Consider the following 13,539-nt stretch of genomic DNA (forward strand, 5'->3'; position numbering starts at 1 on the left):
CTCTCCTAGCTTTTGGTGGTTTGTTGGTAATCTTCAGTGTTCCTTGGTTTGTAGATTTATCACCCCAATTCTGCCTTCATGTTCATATGGCACCTTCTTTGTATGCATGGTGTGTCCACATTTCTTTTTTTTAAATAAAAAAATCCGTCCTACTCCAATATGACCTTGTTTTAATGAATTACGCCTACAACCACCATATTGTCAAATAAGATCACATTGTGAGGTACTGGGGGTTAGGGCTTCAACATATGAATTTGGGGGGGGGACGTGATTCAACTCAACATATTTCTACCATGTTTCCATGCATTTAATGTTTCTGGCTACGTCTGAGACCCACCCAGTCTGGGTTTGAATGCTCAAACCAGCTGCCTCCCTCTTTCTGCTGCATGGGATAGGGGGTTGGATGGGGCCATCTCTAGGGTCCCTTCCACATAACTTTGTGATGAAGTGTGTGGGGGCCAGGAATCCATCCTGCTGCCTGAATGTACATCACAGTCCCACCACTTACTAGCTAGAGGATTGTACACAAGGGACTTAACCTCTGAAAAATCTCAGTCTCCTCAACCAGTAAAATGAGGATAATAGTCCTTCACCCTTTGGGTTGTTGTGGGCTAGACACATGGCGCTCAGCAAATGTCAGTCAGTGTTACTGTTCTACCTCTTCAAAGATGGGAGCACTTAGAGCCAGAAGAATAAGCTACATAACCCTTAGTGTTTTTATCTTCTGGTGATAATTCAGTTCAACTTCTTCTCTAGGCCAGGCGCCATAGCTCATGCCTATAATCCTAGCACTCTGGGAGGCTGAGGTGGGCGGATTGTTTGAGCTCAAGAGTTCAAGACCAGCCTGAGCAAGAACGAGACCACCACACTCTACCAAAAATAGAAAAAATTAGCAAGTATGGTGGCACATGTCTGTAGTCCCAGCTATTTGGGAGGCTAAGGTAGAAGAATCACTTGAGCCCAGGAGTTTGAGATTGCTGTGAGCTAGGCTGATACCTCTGCACTCTAGCTGGGGCAACAGAGTGAGACTGTCTCAAAAAACAAACAAACAAAACTTCTTCTCTTGAGGTTCTCTTGAAAGAACTTTGAGAGGGAGAAGGGCACTTTGTTATCCTGCAAACAGGAATTCAAAACATGGTTCAGGGAACACGAAGTATTTCTTTCTCCTAAAGCCAGATGCCATAAATTCTGAGCCAACTCCTTTTTTTCCAAGGCAATGTGATTATGAAATATCTGTCCCCTCTAGGTCCCACTTCTCTCTGTCTGGTATCTCTTTTTCTCTCTTACAATTTGATCTTTCTCACCATCTTTCAGCTGTGGGCTGGAACCAGTCATTTAATTTACAATTTCTCTCTTTTTGGCTCTATAAATTTAGGGAAATGGACCAGACATCTGTTGCTTTCCAAGGCACCACATCTTTAGTTCTTTCATGTTTTCCCTACACAGTCTAATTTGGCTTGTCTATATGCCTATTGGATAATAACTAGAATTTAGAGTTCTTGCAGGCAGCAGAACCTATTTGATACAGGTGTGTTAGGCCTTCATCATGGTCAAAGCAGGAGGAGGTGCAGATCACATTTTAAAAATGTGGTCACTTTAATTTAGTGCCAGGTGTTGTTCCAAGCACCAGGGACATAACAAAGAACAAGAGAGCCACCACCCCTGCTCTGGATGAGAGTCCATTTAGGGACATTCATTCTTGTAGAAATATATCATGAGAACTTACTACATGCCAGTTATTGTTCATCATTAAGCAAAATAGAAACAATCCCTGCACTGATAATCATGTTGTGTGTGGATGGGTGGCAGTATTGGCAACAGAATACAATACACATTGGTACTTTTAAAACATAATGTTAAAAGGTGATACGTGATATGGAAAAAATAGAGCAGGGTAAAGAGGGTTAGGGATGTTTGAGAGATTTATACTTTTAAATAGGGTGGTCCGGGTTGGTCTCATTGAGGTGATACTCGAGCAAAGACTTTAAGGAAAATGAGGAAGAGAATCTTTATTTAGGGAAGAGCAAGTCCCAAGGCCCTGGGGCATGAGCGTGCCCAGCTTTTCCAAGGGGAGCAAGAAGGCCGGTTTAGTTGGAGCAGAGTGAGCGAGGTGAGGACAGTAGGAAATGAGGCTGGGGCAGATCAAGCAGAGCTTTCACTCCGAGTGAGATGAGGAACTACTGCAAAGTGCTGGGCACAGAGGTCTGGCTGCTGCGTCCAGGCTGTGCAGGTGCAGGGTGGTAGCCCAGAGATCAGTGTAATCCCACGGGGGAGGTGGTAGTGATGGCGCACACAAGAGGGGTGACAGGTGGAGGTGGTGACAAGTGGTCGGATTAGCAATCTATTTTGGAGACAGGGCCAACGTGATTTTCTGGCAGAGTGGATGTGGGGTGTGAAAGAGAAGAGGCAGGGACGATTCAAGGGGATCACCCTGATTGGAGTAGCCATTGATTGAGATAGTGAAGAAGACCGCTGGGTGGAGAAGGGTCTGGTTTTGTTTTGGTGCCTTGGGCCAGCAGTTCCGTTTGGACATGTTGAATTTGAAGGGCCTATTAGCTATCCAAGTGAGTGGACAGCTGGATTGTGGAGCTGTCTGGGGAAATCATTTTGGGCGCATCTCGAAAGCTGCAGGAAGTTGGCCCTGCTCTAAAGCCTAGGAGACCCTGTCGAGGTTCTTCCAGCATTGGTCCCCCACCCTCAGCCCTCCTAAAGGCCAGAACAATCCCTGGGACAGCAGTCCTTTCATTCAGCAAAGCCCCTCTCTTTCCTCTTTGGGGAGTAGCGAGAAAAAATTGAACAAAAATGATGACGAGCAGCAGCACAGCGTCCTTTCCCGGCTCGCGGCAGGCGGAGGCAAAGGCCAGAGTAGAAACGCGAGCCCCGTCTCCGCCAGGAGGCGTGGCGCCGCGGCCGTGGAGCCGGAGCCTTGTGGGCGGGGCCTGAGGGTGGGCGTGGCCACGGGCGAGCGCACGCCACAGAGGGGGGCGTGGCCGGCCCGGCGCGCGCCTGCCCGCTCTCGCACCGCCCTCCCTCCTTGGCGGTGATCAGCTGGTCTGCGCTCCCCTGACGTGGGCCGGGGCACGTCACCGCCGAATGGCAGCCTCCAGAAGGCCACCGCGAGTAAGGTGAGGGGACTGTGCCGGGGAGCCGGCGTCGGGGCAACGCGTGGCCAGCCTGTCCGGCCGGGCGTGTTGCAGCCCGGAGGTCAGGGATGAGTGGGTGAGGAGCCGCGCACCGGCCGCAGGCAGTCGGGCGAGGGCCGCCGCTTGCCGGAGTCCCTGAGAGGGAGCAGGGGTGGGCGCCGTGCAGCCGGGCAAGATCCGGTTGGCTTCCGGCGGGGCCGCGGGCACCCGGGGACAGCCCGAGCCGGTGGCTGGACTAGTGTGCCCGCGGAACTGCGGCGCTCGGCCCGAGGGGGCGGTGGCCGTCACCGCCCCCCGGCCCCAGGAAGGCCTGTTGCAGGAAGTCGGCCCCTCTTAGCTCCTCCCCGGGTCGGGAGGTGGTCTTTCCCAGGGATCTAGTCTTCAAGTTACAATCTGGACAATACTGACACCTGCAATTCTCTTTACTCATCAGTCACCGCCACAAAGATAGGCAGCCGCGGGCCCCTTCTCACCCACATGGTTTCAGAGGCTGTATAAGGGAATATTTTGGTATAACCTTCAGGAAAATCCCACCAGTAGCCTGCTCTGGGCTTTCCTTGGGCACAAAGAAGTGAGAAGGATAATCCCCCAGCCTCAAGTTAAACATGTTTTCGTTTATTCTCCCCTTTCCCCTAGTGTATACTTATCAGAGCAGCTAATAAAGTAGGAGACAAGGCAAAAGTAGGAGACAGAGCTATACGTTCAGAGTTCACAAAGGCCAGAAGCCAAACTTCCTGGCAGTCCACAAGGGGTCACCCACCCTCTAACCAGCTGAGACTTAGTGAACTCACTTGGCAGCATGGCTAGGCCTACTTGCTGAACATAGACCATGGTTTATACTTCTGTGAGTAGACAGATCTCAAAGCCTTCTTGACCTGAACTTGACCTTGTCACAGCATGTCAGAGGTGAGCAGAGAATGAGACTCACCGTATGGAAGAATGTGGCTAGGGGTGGTAAACTTCCATGTGGGAGGAACTTCCTGTAAGTTAAGTGCTGGAAATGGAGCCAGGCAAGTGGATAATAATGAGTTAGGCTGTAGGCTGAAAGGTAGCCTTTGAGGACCAAGGTGGTCTATTACATATATAGAATCACAACCTTTTAGGGACAGAAGGGTCTTTCAGTATTAGCTGACAGAGCCTTTTTACCTCACACAAAAGTTCACTGTAAGGGTAGGAGAGAGGAGGCTGTTTGCTCCATGTGCCTCCCCTAATGGTAGAATTTAAGTGCCATCCCATGTAAAAGTGAGGACTTCTTCCAGTTCAGGTGATGGAAACTGAAGTCAAAGTGACTTAGGTAAAATGAAGTTGAGCTGGCTTCTAGTATAGCTGAGTCCAGGAACACCAACCCTGACATCAGTCTTGGCTTCTCTTGTATCTCTTGGCTCAGATTTCATCAGTGTTGGCTTTATTCTCAGGCAGACTTTCTCCTTATGGGAAGTTATGACAATTCTAGGCTGACAGTCACACCAGAAATAGGGTCCGCTTTCCTAATGGAGCAGAAGTCCCAGATCTGATTCTCACTGAGCTGACTTAATTCTGTGTCCATTGTGAACCAATCATTATGGTTAGAGGGATGGGTTGATCAGGCCTGAGTCCCAGAACCTGGTGGGTGATTGGGGAGACTCATTCAAACCCCTGGACTGAAATGGAGAAGGCACATTCTCAAAGGGAAAGTTATGATAAAGAAAGAGGGATGGATTCTGGGTAGACAAAGATAACATCGCTTGCTTCCCAACCCTAGAGCTTGTTCCTAGTGTCTCATCTCACTAGGCATGATTGAGCATCTTGTTCCTTGTTTTGCCCCATCCTGAGGACTAGATGTGTATGATTCTCATCATGGACTGGGGGGAGTGGTCGTGAGGGGTGAGGTATCCAGAACCCTGCTGGGATTTCTTTTAAAAAAACGGAGAAAACTGTAGTTTTTAGTAGTGCTGCCATAACCATCTTATACAAAGATTGAACAGGAAGTGCTCTGCAGGCCTCTTTCCCTTTACCCACCTTGTGGCTCATGATGTTGAGAAGGTGTGACTGAGGAAGTCCTGGGAGGGGGAAGAACACTGAGCTGGAAGTTGAGAGGCCTGTTTTCTGGTTCTAGCTCTGTCACCCAGTGGCTGTGAGGCCTTGAGCAAGTCATTTGGTCTCTATTTTTCTGTTTGTCTAGAGGAGGGAGTTGTTAGGTGGTCCCTGAGGTACATTCTTCTAGTTCTAACATTTAATGATAGTTGTGCTTCACAGAGAGCTTGAGAATGTATTTCTTTTTTTTTTTTTTTTTCTTTTTCTAACCCATTATCAGCAATATTTTTTTTTTTTTTTTTTTTGAGACAGAGTCTCACTTTGTTGCCCAGGCTAGAGTGAGTGCCTTGGTGTCAGCCTATCTCACAGCAACCTCATACTCCTGGGCTCAAGCAGTCTTGCTGCCTCAGCCTCCCAAGTAGCTGGGACTACAGGCACGCGCCACCATGCCCGGCTAATTTTTTCTATATATATTAGTTGGACAATTAATTTCTTTCTATTTATAGTAGAGACAAGGTCTCCCCCTTGCTCAGGCTGGTTTTGAATTCCTGAGCTTGAGCAATCCACCCGCCTCGGCCTCCCAGAGTGCTAGGATTACAGGTGTGAGCCACTGCGCTCGGCCTTGAGAATATATTTCTTCAAGTAAGTGAAGGCTGGATGGATCTTGGACTCTACAGAGACCGGGCTATGACAAGAGCAGAGCAACGATATCTTCTGATCCATAGTCAGACGTGTTATCTATTGTGCCACTGGCTTTCTGAGCAAGACAACTGTAGTGTTCAGCTACTTGATCCGGACAAAAAGGTAGAGGTGTTGATGCTCATGTAGAGAGCCTAAGCTCACCTGTCAGACCTGGTTTCTGGTCTTGGGTTTGCAGCTATTGAGGTCTATGGCTTGTGGTAAATTATCTTTGTTTCTTCTGTAAAATGAATGACTAGGACTACCTCAGGATAAGCTCCTTCACCTCTCTAGTCATGTGTCTGAATCAGTCACTTGTTCAGTGAGCTTTATATATATAGAAAGAGAAACTGACTTTCTTCACTCACTATCTTATAAACTGACATATGAAGTCATGGGAAATTGGGTGAGAATGTGACTTGTATCCCTGTCCAAGAAAAAGAGATATCTTACTTTGAAAAATTTATAAGAGCTCTGTTGAAATATAATTTACTTATATATAACTCATCTATTAAAGTGTACAATTCACTAGTTATTAGTATATTCACAGAGTTGTACAGCCATTACCACAATCAATTTTAGGGCATTTCATCACCCCCCTCCCCAAAGAAATCCTATATCCATTAGCAGTCACTCTTCATTTTCTCCAACTTTACCCCAGCCTTGAAAACCACTAATCTACTTTCTGTCTCTATGGATTTGTCTATTCTGGACATTTCATATATTAATAAATGGAATCATACACTGTGTGGTCTTTTGTATTAGGCTTTTTTCCCTTAGTGTAATGTTTTCAAGGTTCACCTGTGTTGCAGGTGTGATTCCTTTTTATTACTGAATAATATTCTATTGTATGGATAGACTACTTTTATTTATCCATTCATCAGTCAGACATTTGGGTTATTTCCACTTTTTGGCTATTAAAATAGTACAGCTATGAACATTTGTGTACATGTTTTTATGAGGATATATGTTTTTGATATTATTGAGTATATACCTAGGAGTGGAATTGCTAGCATATGATAACTCTGTGTTTAACCTTTTAAGGAGCCACCAGACAGTTTTCCAAAGCCACTGCACCATTTTACATTCCCACCAGCAATGTCTGAGGATTCTAATTTTTCCACGTGCTCACCTGTACTTGTTATTGCCAGTCTTTTTGATTATAACCTTCCTAGTGGCTGTGAAATAATATCTCATTGTGGTTTTGATTTGCATTTTCCTAATGGCTAGTGATGTTGAGCACCTTTTCGTGTATTTCTTGGCCATTTCTATACCTTTATTGGAGAAATCTCTACTCAGATCCCTAGCCCATTTTAAAATTGGGTTGTCTTTTGATTGTTGGGTTGTAATAGTTCTTTATATATTCTGGGTACTCACTATCTTATAAACTTATAAGATCTTATAAACTTATAAAATCTCTTGCCAGATTTGCAAATATATTCTCCTGTTCCGTGGGTTGTCATTCCACTATCTTGATGGTACCCTTTGAAACACAGAAGTTTTTAATTTTGATAAAATCGAGCATATCTGTTTTTTCGTATGTTTCTTGTGCTTTTGTATCTTAAATCATTGTCTAATTCAAGGTCAGGCAGATTTATGCCTGTTCTTATTTTAAGAGTTTTATTGTTTAGCTCCTATATTATGTGTGTGATCCATTTTGAGTTGATTTTTATATATGGTGTGAGGTGAGTTCAACTTTTTGTATGTAGGTAGATATCTAGTTGTCCCAGCACCCTTTGTTGAAGAGACTCTTTTTTCCCTATTGAATGATCTTGTCACTCTTCTCAAAAATCAGTTGACAGTAAATGTGAGGCATGTAAGGCTCTATTTCTGGACCTTCAATTCTACTTTTTTGATCCAAAAGCCTATGCTTATGTCAGTACTATTCTATCTTGATTACTATAGTTTTGTATTTAGTTTTGAAATTGGGAAGGGTGAATTATTTTCAAGATTTTGTTCTTTTTCAAGATTGTTTTGTCTATTCTGGGTCCCTTGTGTTTCCATATGAATTTTAGGGTCGAAGCCAGCTGCAATTTTGGTAGGCGATGTGTTAAGTCTTTACATCAATTTGAGAAGTATTGCCATCTTACCAATGTCAAATCTTCTAATCCATGAACCTGGACTATTGTCATTTATTTAGGTCTTCTTTAGTTACTTTCAGCAATCTTTTGTAGTTTTTATACATTTTGTACTTCTTTTGTTAAATTTATTTCTAAATATTTTATTTTTGATGCTATTGTAAATGGACTTTTCTTAATTTCATTTTTGGATTGTTCATTGCAAGGTTATAGAAATAAAATGGATTGTGTTGATATTGCATTATGCATTTCTGAACTCATTAGTTCTAATTTTTTTGTGTGGATTCTTTAGCATTGTTTGTATTCAAGATAATGTCATTTGCAAATAGAGATAGTTTTATTTCTTTTCTATTCTGGATGCTTTTTCTTTCATTTTCTTGCCTAATTTCCCTGGATAGAACCTCAGGTACAATGTTGAATAGAAATGGCAATAGTAGACATCCCTGTCTCATTCCTGATCATAGGGGAAAGAATTTGGTCTCTCAACATTAAGGGTGATGTTAGCTGTGCGTTTTGTAATACCCTTTGCCAGGTTGAGGAATTTCTCTTCTAGTTTGCTGAGTACTTTTATCATGGAAGGGGCATTGGATTTTGGCAAATGCTTCTTTTCTCCCACATCTGTTGAGGTAATCATGTAGTTTTTGTTCTTTATTCTATTGATTTGGTTATTATGTTAACTGATTTTTCATATGCTGAACCAACCTTGTATTCTTGGGATAAATCCTACTTGGTGATGGTGTATGATCTTTTTTATATTGTTGCTGGATTCAGTTTGCTGATATTTTGTTGAGGATTTTTGCATTTATATTTATGAGAGATATTGGGGTGTCTGACTTTTAAATGAAAGAATATATGGTTTTTCCAGTTAAGAACATTTTATTCTGTCCATTAAAACTAAAGTAGCAGCTATATGAAGGCAGGCCTGGAGTGACTGGTAAAAATGTCTGGTCTAGTGGTTCTAGTCATGTGGTGGACTGAGCTAATGTGGCCCTCTCTACCTCTACTAACACTTAAAAATGTGGTTAAATTATAACTTAATTACCTTTAATTTCATAGCTGAGTAAAATCGAAACCCTTTCTATAGCCTACAATAAGGCCCCTGGTGCCTCTCTGACCTTATCTCCTAACTGCTTACCTCCTCATTCCTTGACAGTCACAAACACACTGCACTGGCCTCCTTGCTTTTTCTCAGGTACACCAGGTATACTCCTGCTTCATGGCCTTTACACTTGCTAATCTCCTTTTCTGGAATGTTCTTCCCCTAGCCATTCACATGGCTTGCTTCCTTATGTTTTTTAGGTCTCTGCTATAATGTCATGTGTTATCAGAGAGCCCTTCTCCTTACTTCCCTGACACTCTCTTCCACTTGCCCTGGAACATATACTTTTTTCCATAGAACATGTACTTATTACCTGACATTGTTTACTTATTTTGTGTCTGTTGCCTCTTCTCTATCTTCCCTCCTGGCCCCCTGCTCTGGGCCATGTAAACTTCTTGCAGTCAGGAATGTTGTTTATTTTCTTCGCTGTTTTGTCTAGAATAGGACTTGGATTATGGAAGATTCTCAATAAATAGTTGTTGACTGAATGAACTTGAAAGAAAGAGAAATACTCAGGTGCCAGAAATTTAGAGGCAATTTAAAGCCTGAACGGTACACTGGTAACCTGAGCCTGAGAATATTATCAGATGCAGATATAGGCCTTCATGCTTGGGGTCCAGGGCGTTAGACTATCCCCATATGGGGTCAGGAAACTTGTGTGCAAATCTTCTAGCTAAGAAATTAATGTGAAAATTCGTTTTAGATGCAAACAATGATAGTAATACTTGTACAAATCAGGACACTTCTCATTTTCATAGGTAAATAGTCTCTCCTGAAGATAAGCTGTTAATAAAATCTTAGTAAAAGATTAAAAGGCACAGAAGGAATGAGCCACCAAGAGAGGGAAGTGGCAGACCCAGCAAACATGAGGATTACTATCCCAAGACCTTCTAATGGAAACTCTGAAAGAAATTATAAAATAAGGGCCTAAAATGATTAAGGCAGTAAGAGAAAGAATAGAAACCAAAGTGAAAAGAATAGGACACTGTAAAGAAAGAATAGGCAGATGTGGAAAAGAACCAAATAGAATTTTATACAAGTGAATATATAGTGATTAAATATAAAATCTTCTTAGTCTAAAAAGGAGATTAGACATAGCTGAAGAGAATTCATGAATTAGAAACTAAAATTGAGAAGGTTCACCCACCGTGGTGGTTTTGCACCTGCAAGTTTTATCTGAAACTTATTTATTCTGCCACCAATATTGGGGTGAGAGTTCCTTTGAGTCACATAAGAAAACTGCTAAGTCAAGTTGGTGTCCTGTCTGACTTTAGCCTTGCCACGTTACTGTGGTCAAAGTCTGCAACATCCTGTTCTTTCTCTTCTTAAGGGCGAATCACCAGGATTTTCACCTGAAAAATTTAAGAATAATTGAACCAGACAAAGTGACACACTCAGGAGGCGCACGTCTGGAAACAGGTAATAATTTTATCTATAAATTAGATAGAGCATCTTAGAAGGATTTTAAATCTTCCCACCCCAAATCCTAGTTGGGGGAGAGGAGAGGGTAAGGAATTAGTAATAGATCATGGCTGGGGATGAGTATCTGGAAAATTAAAAACCATTTTGTTTTTGGTTGGTTACTATTTCTATATATTTACCACTTTTTTAGGTAGTAAAAGAATTATAGGTTTTCTGCATTTCTCATTCTTGCTGTGGTGGTGGAGATAAGTTATTATTGAAAATATACTATTCTAATTTTTCTAATCTTGTTCCTATTTCTAATATAGTCCTTTATTGATTGCCTTAGAAAGAAGCTTTCAACTTTCATCGTAAGATTATAAAATGAAAAAAGTTTATGTTATTGTGATTTATAAATTGAGTGTACATTTAGGAATATATTTTTGGGAAAAATTTCTGGGTCCATCCCTTCTCCCCAGAATTAGTTAGTTGTCTGATGGGTTGCCAGAAACCTGAATTCTGAAAAATAGTATATTATTATATTTCTAGAACTATAGTATTTCCTTTTAGCTGACTGAAAATTGATCCCGTGAAGCACATAAGAAACCATGCCTATCTAATCTCTCTTTGGAAGATCAGTGCTATAATTACATGCAATTTAGGTCCTTTTTTTAAAAAAAATATAGGTGTATTCAACATATTTTGGGTCATATTAGGAGGTGGCAGAAGGAGGAGGAAAAAGGAATAGGAAAAAGAGAAAGTAAAGAAAGGGAGAAAGTAATAGAATCATCAAATTTACAGCTGGAAGACAACTTCTCTTTATTATATATGAGGAAATAAAGGTTAGGGAGCTTCAGTTGTCTGAGATATTGTGGATCCCAGCTGAAACTGGAGCTCACTTGTTTTGGTTCTGTTGGTCTTAGAATGCTTTAGGTCTCTGTTATATCCCCTAGACAAAGTGGTGTAATAGAGCATGGACTTGGGAATTGGATAGACCTTGGGTCCTGGTTGCCGATGATCCAGCTGACTTGGGCAAGTACTTAACTCCTTTTAACTCCTGTTCCTTTATGGGTAAGATGGGAGTAGTGAAACCTCCCTTTGAGGATTATTGTAAGAATTAGCCACTAATGTATGTAAAGCCCTTGGCCTTCTCTCAGCTGTGCAACAGAGAAACAAAACTACTATCTCTAAAGCTATTGATGCTGGAAGAGCATCTGTGCATGTGTTAAGATGCTGAAATTGGAGTAAACCAGCCCCCTCTATTCTTATAGTAAGATGTGTAGGAATCCCAGCTGGTGCTTCCGATCCAAGTTCAAATATTTTTTGAGCTTCTACAATGTATTGGATGCTGTGCATGGTGCTTTCACACTTGTTATGCTTAATTTGCCTAGCCACCCATTAAGATAAGTATGGTGTGATTTTATTGTAAAATCAGTGAAAAATCTTGTTTGTGATAAAGGCCAAAGGTTTGGGAACTTATTTCTAAAAGCAGACCCATGTATGCAAGAAACTTTTAAATGAGTCATTCTCTTTAAGGCATAATTTAAAAATAGGGCAGTGTACGGGCTAATGTTTCATTGTGGTCTAAGCCTGTTGCTCTTGGCTTCCCACTTTCCTGTACACTCTACCTAGCTCTTGGCTGTTTCTAACATTTCTGAAAAGTAATAGGATGTGGAAAGAGCAATTGTTATAACACAGTATCTTCTAAGATCCTAGCTTGCTTCTTTCACTAAGGAAGCTTGTTACTGTTTATTATGTTAGGTCTGAAAAGATCATACACGCAATGTTGTGACATTCATTTAGCCATCTTTGAGTCAGCATAGGTATGTGTAAGGTGCTATGCTGGATACATGGATATAGAAGTGACATGATACCTGCCTTAAGGAGAAGTGGTGTACACACCTGTTACACCATTTATCATGTTGTGTTTATGGTTAATTGTGTATCTGACTCTAATAACTACACACACATAACATTTACTGTGTGCCAGGCACTGTTTCTGAGTGCTTTATATATAGTAACTTATTTAATCCTCATGAGCATTACTTTATGGGATCATCAGCCAGGACTTTTACTTCCTCCATCTTGGCTGCCTTTTTGCCTGCTGCCACCTTAATTGCTAGGACTTATAATTGTACCAATTTTGTCCTCTCCTCAGCTCCAGTTGCTCACTGATTCTGTCACTTTCAAGGCCTATTGTCTGTGTGGCTTCAGCTCCCTCAGTCTCCATCAACCACGTTATTTACCATGGTGGTAGCTGCCTCTGCTGTTGCAGCCCATTGCCTCAGCCATTTGCCCATAGACACTGACCAATATGAAGGGCATGAGGATGAGGAGGAAGGAGAGAGGGAAGGGGTTGGGTGTGTAGTGGCGGCAGGTGGCGTTGTGGAGAGAAATGTGAAAATGCCATGTTGGTAGAGAGTGGCTTGATGATGCTTATGGTTCTGAGGAAGCCTTATATACCAGTCAGGAGGAGGAGTGTGATGATGAGGCCAGTGATGGTGGTGCAGGTCAGAATTTTTTTTTTTTTTTTTTTTTTTTTTGAGACAGAGTCTCGCTTTGTTGTGCAGGCTAGAGTGAGTGCCATGGCGCCAGCCCAGCTCACAACAACCTCAAACTCCTGGGCTCAAGCAATCCTGCTGCCTCAGCCTCCCAAGTAGCTGGGACTACAGGCATGCGCCACCATGCCTGGCTAATTTTTTTTTCTATATATATTAGTTGGCCAACTAATTTCTTTCTATTTATAATAGAGACGGAGTCTCGCTCTTGCTCAGGCTGGTTTCGAACTCCTGACCTCGAGCAATCCGCCTGCCTCGGCCTCCCAGAGTACTAGGATTACAGGCGTGAGCCACTGCGCCCAGCCTAGGTCAGAATTTTGTGCTTGCCATTGGTAATGTTGATTTCATTGATGAAGTTAGTGACTGATAATGTTGATACTTCAGTCAGTGCTAAACACCTAGTCAGTACCATCAAAATCCTTAAGTCAGAATGTGCCTAAGTAGAAGCCAGATTCTATAAGGAAGTTAATGATCTTGAAAGAAAGTATATTGGCCTATATCATATTTTGCTTTTTAAAATTCTAGAGGCCTAGGCTGCATGCCAAACCAATTAAATCAGAAGTTCCCCA

General features: G+C 42.3%; 1 protein-coding gene across 2 annotated transcripts in view; it reads left to right on the top strand.

Annotated features, from left to right (window-relative positions):
• Positions 1-3,014: 3,014 nt before the first annotated feature.
• The window catches only part of XPNPEP1 (X-prolyl aminopeptidase 1), a 53,700-nt gene continuing 43,175 nt past the window's right edge, over positions 3,015-13,539 (top strand). Inside the window, exons 1-2 of one of the 2 annotated variants that reach the window (XM_012770905.2) lie at positions 3,015-3,125; positions 10,342-10,430. In XM_012770905.2, coding sequence (XP_012626359.1) covers positions 3,094-3,125; positions 10,342-10,430 — 121 coding nt within the window. In that variant the 5' untranslated portion in view covers positions 3,015-3,093. The remainder of the gene's footprint in view (positions 3,126-10,341; positions 10,431-13,539) is intronic. The other variant, XM_076009798.1, reaches the window with a different exon arrangement.

Source organism: Microcebus murinus, chromosome 14 (genome assembly GCF_040939455.1).
Source record: "Microcebus murinus isolate Inina chromosome 14, M.murinus_Inina_mat1.0, whole genome shotgun sequence".
NCBI classification, from domain to species: domain Eukaryota; kingdom Metazoa; phylum Chordata; class Mammalia; order Primates; family Cheirogaleidae; genus Microcebus; species Microcebus murinus.